Here is a 14339-nt window from a genome sequence, read left to right on the forward strand (position 1 = left end):
GTGACAGCACTCTGAACTATCAACTGAAATGCATCACATATGTGGCTTTTATATCAGCTTATTATATCTTAATATCATATGTGGCTAACAATGGTTTGTACAATAATGATATGCGGTCAGTATCCTTACTGTACGCTAAAACCTGGTTCTGATTCACAACTTAGTTTTAGCTGGCATCCCTACAGGGCAATGGTCTTACAAGATACATACATTGCCATGACAATAAAAGTTTTTCCCCCAACAACAGCAATACGTTTATATAACTGACTTTCTGAATTGAGTCATTCAGACTGACTGTAGTAAGATCACACATACATATGCATTGGGTTGTCTGATAGAGGCACATACTGTATATGTAGTATGTAGATTTATGTGCAATCAACATACAATCATTTTGTCCAAATTTTCTCTAACTGTTAAGACTTTGAGCTGTGTAAATTTGGTGTATTGAAGACAACGTAAGAATAATGTTCTAGTTACAGAATAATAATTGGTTTTAGTCTATAGACTTGTTCTACATAAGACTGGTCTCAGAGGAGCCAGGCTGCAGTATCTGAAGTGTAACAATTTGTTTAATAGCTTTTCTGAACCAGGGGTAGAAAAAAACATAGATCACAGGGTTTAGACAGGAGTTAAAGTACAATAGCCAAAGTTGGATGGCTGCAGAGGTCGCCCCTATTGAGTTGTTTTCAGTTTCAACTGTGAAACAGTAATACGGAGAGGAGCACAAAATGAATACAACTATTACAACACCAAGAGTCCTGGCTGCTTTCATCTCAGATTTCTTAGCTTTTACAGTCTCTGAACGCTGAAGTGTGACATCTGTGACATGAGAGCGCATGGCACGAGCCTGAGACACAGCCACCATAAATACTCGCAAATACAGAAGTGTAATGACTAAAATGGGGCCTAAAAAGGTCAAAACAAGGTCAGCAGCTCCTTCAACATAATTAATTATGACTACACATTCTCCATAACAGGAGTTATACCTGTCTGGTTGTTGGAGGAAATCCCTCAGTATCCAAGTGCTGTGCACAGCAGAAAATATCCAACACATCCAAATGCAGAGTTGAACTTTTTTCAGAGTGACTTTGGTGGTGTAAAACATTGGGTCACAAATTGCCATGTAGCGATCAATTGATATGAGCACCATACTTCCTACTGAAACACTGACAATAAGGAAACCTAAAAAGTAATTCAGAGCACATACAAAGTCACCCAGCATCCAGCAGCCTCGGAAAAGCAGGATTTCAGTTGGCATCTCTGGGAGACCCATAAGGAAGTCTGCAACAGCCAGAGAGAGAAGGAGGAGGTTGGTGGTGGTGTGGAGTTGCCTGAAATGGGAGAATATCAACACTGAATACACTGTTACATGTAGTAGTTGTAGACATAAAAAATAACTAAAATTATGACTGTCCTGTAACAACATGCATTAATACAGCACAGCATTACAATAGTAAAATCATCTACAAATATCCAATCTGCACTGAGCAGAAGCCTAAACAAGAAAACATTAATTTTAAGTATTATCTGTATTCTAGATGAGAAGGTTAGTGGATGTGCAGGAACCTGATGTGTGAGAAACCATTCCTTATCATTTCTACAATGACTCTTCCTAATTGTCTCAAAAACACCACAATCATACTTAACATTAGTTTTCAAAATAACAGTGGTAAATCACGTTAAACATAAAAATAAAACTACTGTCAGCATGTTCTGAAATGCTAATATTTTTATCAGAGACTTAAATAAGACACTAAATTTCCTAGCTCAAAGTCATTTCTTCATAAATTTGACTGGAACAAAAAAGATTAAATTTTGTAGCTCATGCAGAGAAATGTATCTCTGCCTGAAGTGTGAGATAGAGATGATGACCAGCAGGTTAAGAATCACAGTAGCCAGAGAGATGCCAGACAGCACAGTGTAGATGAGCGCAGCCTCCAAGTGAGGACGCATCGTCTTCTTGCAGGAGTTGTTGAGCTGGGGAAAGCAAAGTTCATCTTCTTTCAGGGCCTCCATAGTCAGAGAGAGAGGAGAAGCTGCTGAACTCTGACAGCTGTTTGAGTAAAGCTCTTTGTCATACACCTGATTTATTGCTTTCCTTCCACCCCTCCCATATGCATATTTCATCTATTCGTAAGGTCAAAGCTGAGTACGTCATACTCTACACACACACACACACATATATATATATATATGTATATATATAGTTATTTTCTGTTGTGCAAACTACAGAAAATGAAGTGGGTTACACTTGCATATCCTTTGATGAGCCCTGTACTCTTGTGGCCTGAAAGACAACACCCAATACTTGGAGAGTATTGAGTAGAGGGTCAAGCCTAGTATATACATAGGGGAAAAACATGTATACCTCCTGGTATGATGCACCTGACCCTAGCTGAACATATTACCTAAGTATGTCACTGTTGTCTTCCTGAGCACATTCTACAGAAGATAAGGCGAGGTGGGTAAATGCTTTACTCAGAATTTATGGAGTGCACAATCGAATCATCTAAATATACACTACAGTTTGATATTCTAACTAATTAAGTGTTAGGTAGATGCTGAGGGATGGCCTGTGCATTATTCATACTGAACAGTGAGGAAGTCCAGGACCCAGTGCAGCAGGAAGGGGTCATGCAGAGTTACCAGCATTTTAATGCAATTCTCTCGCTTGAACTGGAATAAAAAAGGTGACAGCACTCTGAACTATCAACTGAAATGCATCACATATGTGGCTTTTATATCAGCTTATTATATCCTAATATCATATGTGGCTAACAATGGTTTGTACAATAATGATATGCGGTCAGTATCCTTACTGTACTGAGTTTTAGCTGGCTTCCCTACAGGGCAATGGTCTTACAAGATACATACATTGCCATAACAATAAAAGTTATTCCCCCAACAACAGCAATACGTTTATATAACTGACTTTCTGAATTGAGTCATTCAGATGAGATGACTGGAGTGAGATCACACATACATTGGGTTGTCTGATAGAGGCACATACTGTATATATAGTATGTAAATTTATATGCAATCAACATACAATCATTTTGTCCAACTTTTCTCTAACTGTTAAGACTTTGAGCTGTGTAAATTTGGTGTATTGAAGACAACATAAGAATAATGTTCTAGTTACAGAATAATAATTGGTTTTAGTCTATAGACTTGTTCTACATAAGACTGGTCTCAGAGGAGCCAGGCTGCAGTATCTGAAGTGTAACAATTTGTTTAATAGCTTTTCTGAACCAGGGGTAGAAAAAAACGTAGATCACAGGGTTTAGACAGGAGTTAAAGTACAATAGCCAAAGTTGGATGGCTGCAGAGGTCGCCCCTATGGAGCTGTTTTCAGTTTCAACTGTGAAACAGTAATATGGACAGGAGCACAAAATGAATACAACTATTACAATACCAAGAGTCCTGGCTGCTTTCATCTCAGATTTCTTAGCTTTTACAGTCTCTGAACGCTGAAGTGTGACATCTGTGACATGAGAGCGCATGGCACGAGCCTGAGACACAGCCACCATAAAAACTCGCAAATACAGAAGTGTAATGACTAAAATGGGGCCTAAAAAGGTCAAAACAAGGTCAGCAGCTCCTTCAACATAATTAATTATGACTACACATTCTCCATAACAGGAGTTATACCTGTCTGGTTGTTGGAGGAAATCCCTCAGTATCCAAGTGCTGTGCACAGCAGAAAATATCCAACACATCCAAATGCAGAGTTGAACTTTTTTCAGAGTGACTTTGGTGGTGTAAAACATTGGGTCACAAATTGCCATGTAACGGTCAATTGATATGAGCACCATACTTCCTACTGAAACACTGACAATAAGGAAACCTAAAAAGTAATTCAGAGCACATATGAAGTCACCCAGCATCCAGCAGCCTCGGAAAAGCAGGATTTCAGTTGGCATCTGCAGGAGACCCATAAGGAAGTCTGCAATAGCCAGAGAGAGAAGGAGGAGGTTGGTGGTGGTGTGGAGTTGCCTGAAATGGGAGAATATCAACACTGAATACACTGTTACATGTAGTAGTTGTAGAAATAAAAAATAACTAAAATTATGACTATCCTATAACAACATGCATTAATACAGCACAGCATTACAATAGTAAAATCGTCTGCAAATATCCAATCTGCACTGAGCAGAAGCCTAAACAAGAAAACATTAATTTTAAGTATTATCTGTATTCTAGATGAGAAGGTTAGTGGATGTGCAGGAACCTGATGTGTGAGAAACCATTCCTTATCATTTCTACAATGACTCTTCCTAATTGTCTCAAAAACACCACAATCATACTTAACATTAGTTTTCAAAATAACAGTGGTAAATCACGTTAAACATAAAAATAAAACTACTGTCAGCATGTTCTGAAATGCTAATATTTTTACCAGAGACTTAAATAAGACACTAAATTTCCTAGCTCAAAGTAATTTCTTCATAAATTTGACTGGAACAAAAAAGATTAAATTTTGTAGCTCATGCAGAGAAATGCATCTCTGCCTGAAGTGTGAGATAGAGATGATGACCAGCAGGTTAAGAACCATGGTGGCCACAGAGATGCCGGACAGCACAGTGTAAATGAGCGCAGCCTCCAAGTGAGGACGCATCATCTTCTTGCAGGAGTTGTTGAGCTGGGGAAAGCAAAGTTCAGCTTCTTTCAGGGCCTCCATAGTCAGAGAGAGAGGAGAAGCTGCTGAACTCTGACAGCTGTTTGAGTAAAGCTCTTTGTCATACAGCTGCTGATTTATTGCTTTTCTTCCTCCCCTCCCATACGCACATTTCATCTATTCATGAGGCGAAGTATGTCATACTCTATCTATCTATATATATATATATATATATATATATATATATATATGTGTGTGTGTGTGTGTGTGTGTGTGTGTGTGTGTGTGTGTGTGTGTGTGTGTGTGTATGCCTTGAGATCCCCTAGGAGAGTGTGTTACTGTCCTGTGGTCTGAAGAGACTAAGATAAAATTGTTTGGCTCAGATGTTGTCCAGCATGTGTGGTGGTAGCTGCACATAAACTCTCTCATTTCCTCAACAAAATTTGGCTGAGAGAGTTCTTCACTTGTATCATGGAGTGTAACCGTCCTCACCTTCTGTGGCAATTAGGTGGAGGCTCTGTCTCCTCTGTGCTTTCAGCATTTCCTTCCTCCATGTCTGCCAAGGTGTGTTTTCTTGCAGAATGGGCTCTTCCATGTTCCACACCTCTCATTTGGCCAGTAAACCAACTCCAACTCTACACAGGTGTAGAAAATCCCACTATTGCCACCATTTGTTGCCAGCTGAGGTCCAGGGAGAAAACATCACGCATGCAGGCAGTTGTGCACGGAAACATAGGCAGTCTTTTATTCGTAGTCTTCCATGATAATGTGTAAAACAAAGTTTTCTGGCACTTCGGTTCAACAAGGCTGTAACTTATTCTTCAATATACCAACAGTGCAATCAAAATAATCAAATTACTTGCTTAACACTCAGCATTTACATTAATTAGCTGATAATTCTCTAATAAATGATAATTTTCTAATAAAAAAGGGCCACTGTCAATGTGTGCTTCCTCTTTCAGTACCAGAGCAAGAGGACCTCTACAAAGGATTCCATTTGACAGGTTACTTCTTCCTTACTATACCGGTTTTCCCTTATGTTAATATATCTCACAAAATAAACTTAACACTGACAAAACATTTCTCTGTCTTTGTCTGATCCATGTAGTTCCTTTAGTTTTAACATAAATTGATAAAGAAAAATGTGAAAGAATATCAAACACAAAAGTTCAGCAAATAGCTAGTGAGGTGCTGCTTCCCCATAGTAGTGTCATGGTCTGGGGCTGCATGAGTGCTGCCGGCACTGGGGAACTGCAGTTCATTAAGGGAAACATGAATTGTGACATTCTGAAGCCTTCAGAAACTGCCTTGCTGAGGAGGCTGAAGGTGAAAGTGATGGAGCGGCCAAGTATGTCTCCAGACCTGAACCCAACTGAGCATCTGTGTGGCATCCTCAAGTGGAAGGTGGAGTCAAGAACTGACTTTTATGAGATACTCTAGATCCCAGATGTCAAAATGAGCAATAATATTAAAACACCAGTGGGAGGCAGCAATGCACGAAATGGTGCATAGTCTGCTGGAAAACAAGAATAATAATTATTATTCTGGGATGACATTCTCTCCTTTTGTAAAGAAAGGTTCAGTGTATCCTGAGCTAAAGGAAATAATTATAGGGAGTACCGGAGCTCCTTTCCTTAACATTAAGAGAATTCAACCAGCCCTTATCATGGCTGCCACTGAGATACTTCTCGGCCATTTCAAGTTAGGAACCTTCCTAAGCCAAATAGATTATTTGAGCACAGCTACTTGGGAGGTTAATAGTTTCCTTGCCCTGCCAACACTACCAACTTCACTCAGTTCCGCTTCCAGTTCTTCATAAATTTGAATTACAATTATCTTCACTCTTCTCCAGACCTTACAGAGTTATTGTTACACATTTGTTTCAGCTGTGTGTTCTGAGGTAGCCAAGAAGGTGGACTGGGAACAACAATTTGTACTAAGCCACTGGAACAGCATTAGCTTGCAGGTGATTCAAGCAACAACTGTAGCTATGTAAACTACAGAAAATAAAGTGGGTTACACTTGCAACTGGGTTATTTGGCTCTGATGCAGCCGCGTCTCTCTGTCTGCAGTCACTACTCTGTCTCCAGCATTGTCCCACCCACAGCACCATCTGATTAGTTACACGCAGAGCCACGGCATGGGTAACAGCTAATCAGCAGTGAAAGTTTATAAGAAAACTTTATAAGAGATGCTGCTAACCCTGGGAACTCCCTGCACTTTTTGTTTTTGTTTGAACTTAAAACAAAGATAAGTGAAAGATAAAATGACATTTCAGATATATTGAAATTTTGGAATAAGAGGAAAATAAATGAATGTCATAAATACGCCAGGTAATGAGAAATATAAAAATTGGCTACAAAGGGTGGCTTATTTTTTCATGTTGACGATTTTATTTATCCACATCTGTTGCATAAAATGGAGCAAGTACGCAACACCATAAAATATAGATGACAATGTAAAATTGGCTGTCTGAAGTCAAGAAGCCAAGACTGGTACTTACAGTTTCTGCTGTGTGGCAGGTGTGATGGAGGCATCACAGGCAATGGCCTCAACAACCACATATGCACTGAAAGAAATAAACATGCTAAAATAAATATGAAAGTGCCTTTCTTTATCAACAGTCATATTTCTGGTAATCTCTCATAGCGGTGTTGATAGCAGTACACAGACATGTACCCACGGATTTCTACCACTGTCAAAACTATGAATATGTGCACTGTTCGCAGTAGCTGTGTGGGGAATTATAATCTTTAATGTAAGCTGCACAAATGCATCCCGAAAATTCAGCTACAGATTTTCTAATGTCTGGTTTAATTCCGTAATAAGCTTAAGAAGGATCAGCAATAATAATTATGGCTGTAAAAGTCAGTATTAGCAAATAAAGTCATGAAAATCTGAACTCAAGTACATTCACATGCTTCAAATTGTTCATTAAGTTTTTTTTTTTATTTTTTGCATTAAAATTATAATTTATAGATAAACAATTATACCAAGTTTTGTTGTTAAGTCTCAGGTTGACATACCTCAAGTAACATACACAGTGACAGTGACAACACTATGTCACATGAATAGAGCAGTGCAGCTGAAGTTGACTACCTGAACTACCTTGGAAGCATTACTCCTAGTAAAAACACTAATATCAAAATGTATTAGCTTTATTTAGCCTACAGATTAATATTTATAAGAGAGGGTAGTGAGGCATATTGCTTTACTTCCACTTGATGTCCAAACATTACTATGTCTGTCAAGAAAGGTGCAGAAAACCAGCAAAGGACCATGTTTTATTGAAGTGAAAGTTGTGCAACCCAGTGATGATGCAAAAAGACAACAATTAATGAGTGTCAGAAATGTCAATTTACTGCTTCCTGTAGTGTAAGCCAGAGTGTCTGTGACATGGGGGGTATTAAATGAATGAACAAGGAACATAGTCACTGAGCATACTGCATTAGTTGCATTAGTTCATCTGTCAGCTGATGCTTTATCATCATTATCATATCTATCTATCTATCTATCTATCTATCTATCTATATATATATATATATATATATTCTAAATAAGACTGGCCTCACAGGAGCCAGGCTTCAGTATCTGTAGTGTAACAATTTGTTTAATAGATTTTCTGAACCAGGGGTAGAAAAAAACATAGATCACAGGGTTTAGACAGGAGTTGAAATACAACAGCCACATCTCAATGGCTGTAGATGACACTCCTATTGCATTGTGCTCAGCTGCAACAGTGACACAATAATATGGACAAGAACACAAAAGAAACACAACTACTACAACACCAAGAGTCCTGGCTGCTTTCATCTCAGATTTTTTAGCTTTTACAGTCTCTGAACGCTGAAGTGTTACAGCTGCAATGTGAGAGCGCATGGCACGAGCCTGAGACACAGCCACCACAAATACTCGCAAATAGAGAACTGTAATGACTAAAATAGGGCCTAAAAAGGTCACAATAAGATCAAAAACTCCTTCAGCAAAATTGCCTACAACTACACAAACTCCATAACAAGAGATATACTTGTCTGATTGTTTTAAGAAATCCCTCAGTATCCAAGTGCTGTGCACAGCAGAAAATATCCAACACAGATAAATGCAGAGTTGAACTTTTTTCAGAGTGACTTTGGTGGTGTAAAACATGGGGTCACAAATTGCCATGTAACGGTCAATTGATATGAGCACCATACTTCCTACTGAAACACTGACAATAAGGAAACCTAAAAAGTAATTCACAGCACATATAAAATCACCCAGGCTCAAGCAGCCTTGGAAGAGTAGAATATCAGTCGGCATCTGCAGGAGACCCACAAGGAAGTCTGCAACAGCCAGAGAGAGGAGGAGGAGGTTGGTGGTGGTATGGAGCTGCCTGAAATGGGAGAATATCAACACTGAACGCATTGTTACATGTAGTGGTTGTAGAAATTTTAGAATTCTAAAACTGTGAACTGTCCTGGAACAACAAACTCAAAGCAATTTCTTCATGAATCTGACTAAAAACAAAAAAAAAACTGTATCATGCAGAGAAATGTATCTCTGCCTGAAGTGTGAGATAGAGATGATAACCAGCAGGTTAAGAACCACAATGAGCAGAGAGATGCCAAACAGCACAGTGTAAATGAATGCAGCCTCCGAGTGAGGATGCATCATCCTCTGGCAGGAGTTGTTGAGTTGGGGAAAGCAGAGTTCAGCTTCTTCCAGGGCCTCCATAGAGAGAGAGAGGAGAAGCTGCTGACCTTTCTGATTAAAGTTCTTCATCATACAGCTAATTTATCTCTTGCCTTCCTCCCCTCCCATACACAGTTTTAATTAAGTCAGAAGGCCAAAGCTAAGTACTTCATATTCTGGCTGTATATAATTCATCTATCTATCTATGCTACACAAGTTAAAATCCTATGTGATGCTCTCAGTGTTATATAAAAATACTACAATGGTCTAGATCTGCCAAGTTCTAGTACTGTCCTCTCAACAGATGAAATAAAATGTCACTAAATTTCAAGTAGTTTACAATTACAGCTCCCAAACTGTGTTTGTTTTCATGCATCAATAAAGCCCAACACGTTGTCATTGTTATATATGCATGAGGGGAGAGGGTCAATAGGCGCTATGATAGGCGAGTAGCTGGAGCGAAGACTAACAGTACATCAAAATGTTACAGGGCCAAAAACAGGGCTAGGGTTTTTTGATGGCAGAATATTTTGTTTAGTGCTTTTGCTTGTACTGTAATCAACTTCTAAATTGAAGACTGGAGATGTCATGGGCAGCCAGTGCTGCTGTCAAACATATGCTGGCACGCAAAGTTTCAAGTTACTCTACATTTGGGCTGTCCAAGTTCATATGCTTGCACTTGCTCTTACCTTTTCCCACCAACTCAACTTTTATAACTGCCAGACATGTAAATGAAGTCAGTGGGACACAAAATAGTTTTAGAAACTCATTTGAGTACTGTGTGACAAAGTTTAGGTTCCTTTAAGCAGTGCAAGTCAGAACTGTCCAAGGGTTTTACCCTTGGGGCTTACTGCAGCTGTATGTGCTCACTGCTGAGACTGTTCAGAAAAACATTTACCACTGTTCAAAAAACAGTGGTAAATGTTACAAATATGTGCTGTGCAATCTGTATTACATGTTAAGTAAACCCAAATACCTAACTGGAACCAAAAAATATACAATTCTTAGTCCATGTGGAGAAAATTAATCTCTACATGAAGTATGAGATAGAGATGATGACCAGTAGGTTAAGAACCACAATGAGCAGAGTGATGCCAGACAACACAGTATAAATGAGCGCAGTCTTCGAATGAGGAAGTATCGTCTTCCTGCAGGAGTTGTTGAACTGCGGAAAGCAGAGTTCAGCATCTTCCAGTGCCTCCATAATCAGACAGAGAGAGTGAAGCTGCTGAGCTCTGGTAGCTTCTGATCAAAGCTCTTCATCATACTACTGATTTATTCCCCCATCCCCCTACACTCCCATACACAAATTTCACCTGTTCAGAATTTGAAACCTGAGTACGTCATAGTGTGGCTGTATGTAATCAATCAATCAATTAATCAATCATCCATCCATCCATCCATCCAGCGTCTGGGCTCTGACCTCAACTCGACAGATATGTTTACAGATGTTGGGAAGTAATAAGCAAATATCTTAAATCCCCAGCTGTAACCTGAAAGTGGATGCCTGGATGGTGGTGGCGCCAAAACAACAGGCAGCATTACTGATGCGGGGGAGCAGTGGCATTGCAGTGGCAAAGTGAGAGATGGAAAATAATTTTTTGCAGCTCAGACTTTAATATTTGAAGAGGATAATGAAACATATTGCTTTACTTCCACTTGATGTCCACATATTACTGTCTTGCACTCTTGTGTAATGAAAGGTGCAGAGAACCAGCAAAGAGCCATGTTTTACTGATGTGGAAGTTGTGCAACTCCATACATCAGTGATTATACAAAAAGGCAATGATTAATGAGTGTCAGAAATCTCAAGTTATTGCTTCCTGCAGAGTAAACTACTGTAACATGGGCAGTATTAAATGGATGAACAAGCGACACAGTCACTGAGCACATTGCAGTAGTTGAGAGCAAGTAGCAACGTTGTGTGTCCATAAGCTGAGTGGTTAATAACTGATTCATTCACATTCTATCATCTTTGGCTCATTCATATACTTTACACCAGTCAGAAAACCAGAAACAGGCTGGCTCTGCTGGAGGCAGAGGCTGGTGAATGCACAGGTGTGGCTTGGACTATCGAGATCTCTTAGCAGTATTGACCTTTATGGGAATGGAGTCCTATCACTGCCCATCTCTAGCCTAATGGAGGAATATAAATGTCCAAAGACAAGACTGGGGACGAAATTTGCAACATCTGGGGCCCCAGTCATAAAAGGTATTGCTCCAACCCTGGCCACATGCAAAGGCCTCCAACACATGGACATAGTGGGTCATGTCTTACTGGCACCTGGTTGTGGAAGAGGTGCACCATCAGGAGGAAATCTGTGTGGTATGTTATATCACAAGCCATGCAAGGCTGCTGGACAAGATGGGACGCTATTGAGAGGAGGAAATTCACATGGACAGAGCTGTGGAGCATGGAGTCCAGTAGACTGAGCATTATCATCAGAGCCACACATGATATCCTACCCTCTCCTACAAACTTAAACATCTGGTTTGGAGAGGATCCAGCCTGTCCTCTGTGCTCAGTTCCTGCCTCCCTCAAGCACATCTTGGTTAGGTGTATACCAGCCTAACACAAGGAATATACACCTGGTGACACAACCAAATTCTGAAATGCCTGGCAGCAGAACTTGAGCAAAGGAGTGTGACCTTCAATGCCATGCCTCTCAATGTACTACAGGATTGATAACTGCCACTCTTTGTCCCGGAAGGAGAGTAACAAAAGGCAAGTCCATCACCTTCTGATGAAAGCCCACTGAATTCAGCCAGGGACTGGGCTCACATTTCACATGCTGATAATCTAGAGATTATAACAGCTAGTCCTACTACTCAATCTATTATTAGGACCACTTTCCATCTTGATATGGCATCTCCTTTATGTCATGTTCGCCTTTCCATATTATTTATTGAATAACATGGAATTGAATTGAATATTGCTTTACTTGCACTTAGTAGGTGTGGCATGCACTATTGTGTCTCATGGGTGCAGAACACCAGCAGAGTGCCACATTTTATTGATGTGAAACTTGTGAAACTCTACATGTCACTGATAATGCAAACAGACAATGCTTAATGAATGTGTGAAATTTCAATTTACTGTTTACTATAGTATCTGTCTATAGTGTCTGTAACACAGGGAGTATTAAATGAATAAACACGGGAGTCATCATGAACACAGTCATGAAGTACACTGTGCTACTTTGGAGCAAACAGTAAAGTTGTTCATGTTTTTAACCATTCATGCGTCCTCATCAGCGGCTTATTTACATAACAGCTGAACATCATATGACATTTCTCTCCTGTACCCTAAAACCTAAATATATGTAAATTCATATTCAGTCAACAAACAATAATTTTGTTCATTTTCCAGACTTTGGGACGTGTTTTCAGTGTACCGAAGACATCGTAAATTAATTTCCCCTTCACAAGGTAATGATTTAGTTTAGTTGAATCATCCCAGTCTCTTTCTACATAAAATTGGCCTCAGAGGAGCCAGGCTTCAGTATCTGAAGTGTAATAATATATTTCATAGATTTTCTGAACCAGGGATAGAAAAAAACATAGATCACAGGATTTAGACAGGAGTTAAAATATAACAGCCAAATCACAATCACTGTAGATGACATCCCTACTGAGTTGTGCTCAGCTGCAACAGTGACACAATAATATGGACAAGAGCACAGAAGAAACACAACTACTACAACACCAAGAGTCCTGGCTGCTTTCATCTCAGATTTCTTAGCTTTGACAGTCTCTGAACGCTGGAGCGTGACAGCTGCAATATGAGAGCGCATGGCACGAGCCTGAGACACAGCCACCACAAATACTCGCAAATACAAAAGTGTAATGACAACAATGGGGCCTAAAAAAGTCACAACAAGATCAACAACTCCTTCAGCAAAACTGCTTACATATATACAAATATCCTTACAAGAGTTACAACTATTTGACTGTTTTAAGAAATCCCATAGTATCCAAGTGCTGTGCACAGCAGAAAATATCCAACACAGACAAATGCAGAATTGAACTCTATTCAGAGTAACTTTGGTGGTGTAAAACATTGGATCACAAATAGCCACATAACGGTCAACTGATATGAGCACCATGCTTCCCACTGAAACACTGACTATGAGGAAACTCGCAAAGTAATGCAAAGCGCATATGAAATCACCCAGGTTCAAGTAGCCTTGGAGGTGCAGGATTTCAGTTGGCATCTGCACAAAACCCACAAGGAAGTCTGCAACAGCCAGAGAGAGGAGGAGGAGGTTGGTGGTGGTGTGGAGCTGCCTGAAAAGGGAGAATATCAACACTGAACTCATTGTTTCATGTAGCTGTGGTGTGTAGTAGTTGTTTGTATAGTAGAAATTTCAGTGTTAACTTATTAGCAGTTCTAATTCTAAGAGTATGAAGTGTCCTGTTACAACATGCATAAACACAGTACAGCGCTACAATATCAAAAGCACTTGCAAATATCCAGTATGCACTGATCAAAGGCCTAAACAAGAAAACATCAGTTTTAAGAATAATTTATGTTCTTTTTGAGATGATCAGTGGATGTGCAGGAGTCTGATGTGTGAGAATCATTATTAATAAATGATGAATGATAATAATAAAAATAAATAACATTTTTGCTTACTATCTGAAAAAAAATTATACCTATTATTAGCTTTAAAAAACAATGGTAAATGTCACAAATATGTGCTATATAATCTGTATTACATGTTAAATATATATATAAAACTACTGTCAGAATATTCTAATCTGCTATTCATCAGAAACCTAAATGAGACATCATGTTTCCTAGCTCAAACCCAAATACCTAACTGGAACCAAAAAATATACAATTCTTAGTCCATGTGGAGAAAATTAATCTCTGCCTGAAGTATGAGATAGAGATGATGACCAGCAGGTTAAGAACCACAATGAGCAGAGTGATGCCAGACAGCACAGTGTAAATGAGCGCAGCCTTCGAATGAGGAAGAGTTGTCTTCCTACAGGAGTTGTTGAGTTGGGGAAAGCAGAGTTCAGCATCTTCCAGTGCCTCCAT

At 39.4% G+C, this 14339-nt stretch overlaps 3 protein-coding genes across 3 annotated transcripts; all 3 read right to left on the reverse strand.

Moving 5' to 3' along the window:
- Window positions 1-514: 514 nt before the first annotated feature.
- LOC108872834 (trace amine-associated receptor 13c-like) lies at window positions 515-2019 on the reverse strand. Its single transcript, XM_018660718.1, has 2 exons — window positions 1850-2019; window positions 515-1334 (listed from the first exon to the last, which is right to left on the reverse strand). The coding sequence occupies exons 1-2, from the start codon at window positions 2017-2019 to the stop codon at window positions 515-517; spliced, it is 990 nt and encodes a 329-aa protein (XP_018516234.1).
- A 1160-nt stretch (window positions 2020-3179) lies between these two features.
- LOC108872836 (trace amine-associated receptor 13c-like) lies at window positions 3180-4684 on the reverse strand. Its single transcript, XM_018660720.1, has 2 exons — window positions 4515-4684; window positions 3180-3999 (listed from the first exon to the last, which is right to left on the reverse strand). The coding sequence occupies exons 1-2, from the start codon at window positions 4682-4684 to the stop codon at window positions 3180-3182; spliced, it is 990 nt and encodes a 329-aa protein (XP_018516236.1).
- Window positions 4685-12759: 8075 nt separating this feature from the next.
- LOC127140808 (trace amine-associated receptor 7e-like) lies at window positions 12760-14339 on the reverse strand. Its single transcript, XM_051068573.1, has 3 exons — window positions 14170-14339; window positions 13321-13579; window positions 12760-13095 (listed from the first exon to the last, which is right to left on the reverse strand). Exons 1-3 carry the CDS (start codon window positions 14337-14339, stop codon window positions 12760-12762), a joined length of 765 nt encoding a protein of 254 aa, XP_050924530.1.

Source organism: Lates calcarifer, unplaced genomic scaffold (assembly GCF_001640805.2).
Source record: "Lates calcarifer isolate ASB-BC8 unplaced genomic scaffold, TLL_Latcal_v3 _unitig_4980_quiver_798, whole genome shotgun sequence".
In the NCBI taxonomy this organism is placed as follows: Eukaryota; Metazoa; Chordata; class Actinopteri; family Centropomidae; genus Lates; species Lates calcarifer.

What these genes read in the sequence shown, in the direction of transcription:
- LOC127140808 (XM_051068573.1), bottom strand. Translation starts at nt 14,339, where the DNA reads ATGGAGGCACTGGAAGATGCTGAACTCTGCTTTCCCCAACTCAACAAC. An exon ending in ATCTCTATCTCATACTTCAG is followed by an intron (nt 13,580 to 14,169) that starts GCAGAGATTAAT and finishes CTCCCTTTTCAG; the next exon opens with GCAGCTCCACACCACCACCA. An exon ending in CCAAAGTTACTCTGAATAGA is followed by an intron (nt 13,096 to 13,320) that starts GTTCAATTCTGC and finishes GCTGTGTCTCAG; the next exon opens with GCTCGTGCCATGCGCTCTCA.
- LOC108872836 (XM_018660720.1), bottom strand. Translation starts at nt 4,684, where the DNA reads ATGGAGGCCCTGAAAGAAGCTGAACTTTGCTTTCCCCAGCTCAACAAC. An exon ending in ATCTCTATCTCACACTTCAG is followed by an intron (nt 4,000 to 4,514) that starts GCAGAGATGCAT and finishes CTCCCATTTCAG; the next exon opens with GCAACTCCACACCACCACCA.
- LOC108872834 (XM_018660718.1), bottom strand. Translation starts at nt 2,019, where the DNA reads ATGGAGGCCCTGAAAGAAGATGAACTTTGCTTTCCCCAGCTCAACAAC. An exon ending in ATCTCTATCTCACACTTCAG is followed by an intron (nt 1,335 to 1,849) that starts GCAGAGATACAT and finishes CTCCCATTTCAG; the next exon opens with GCAACTCCACACCACCACCA.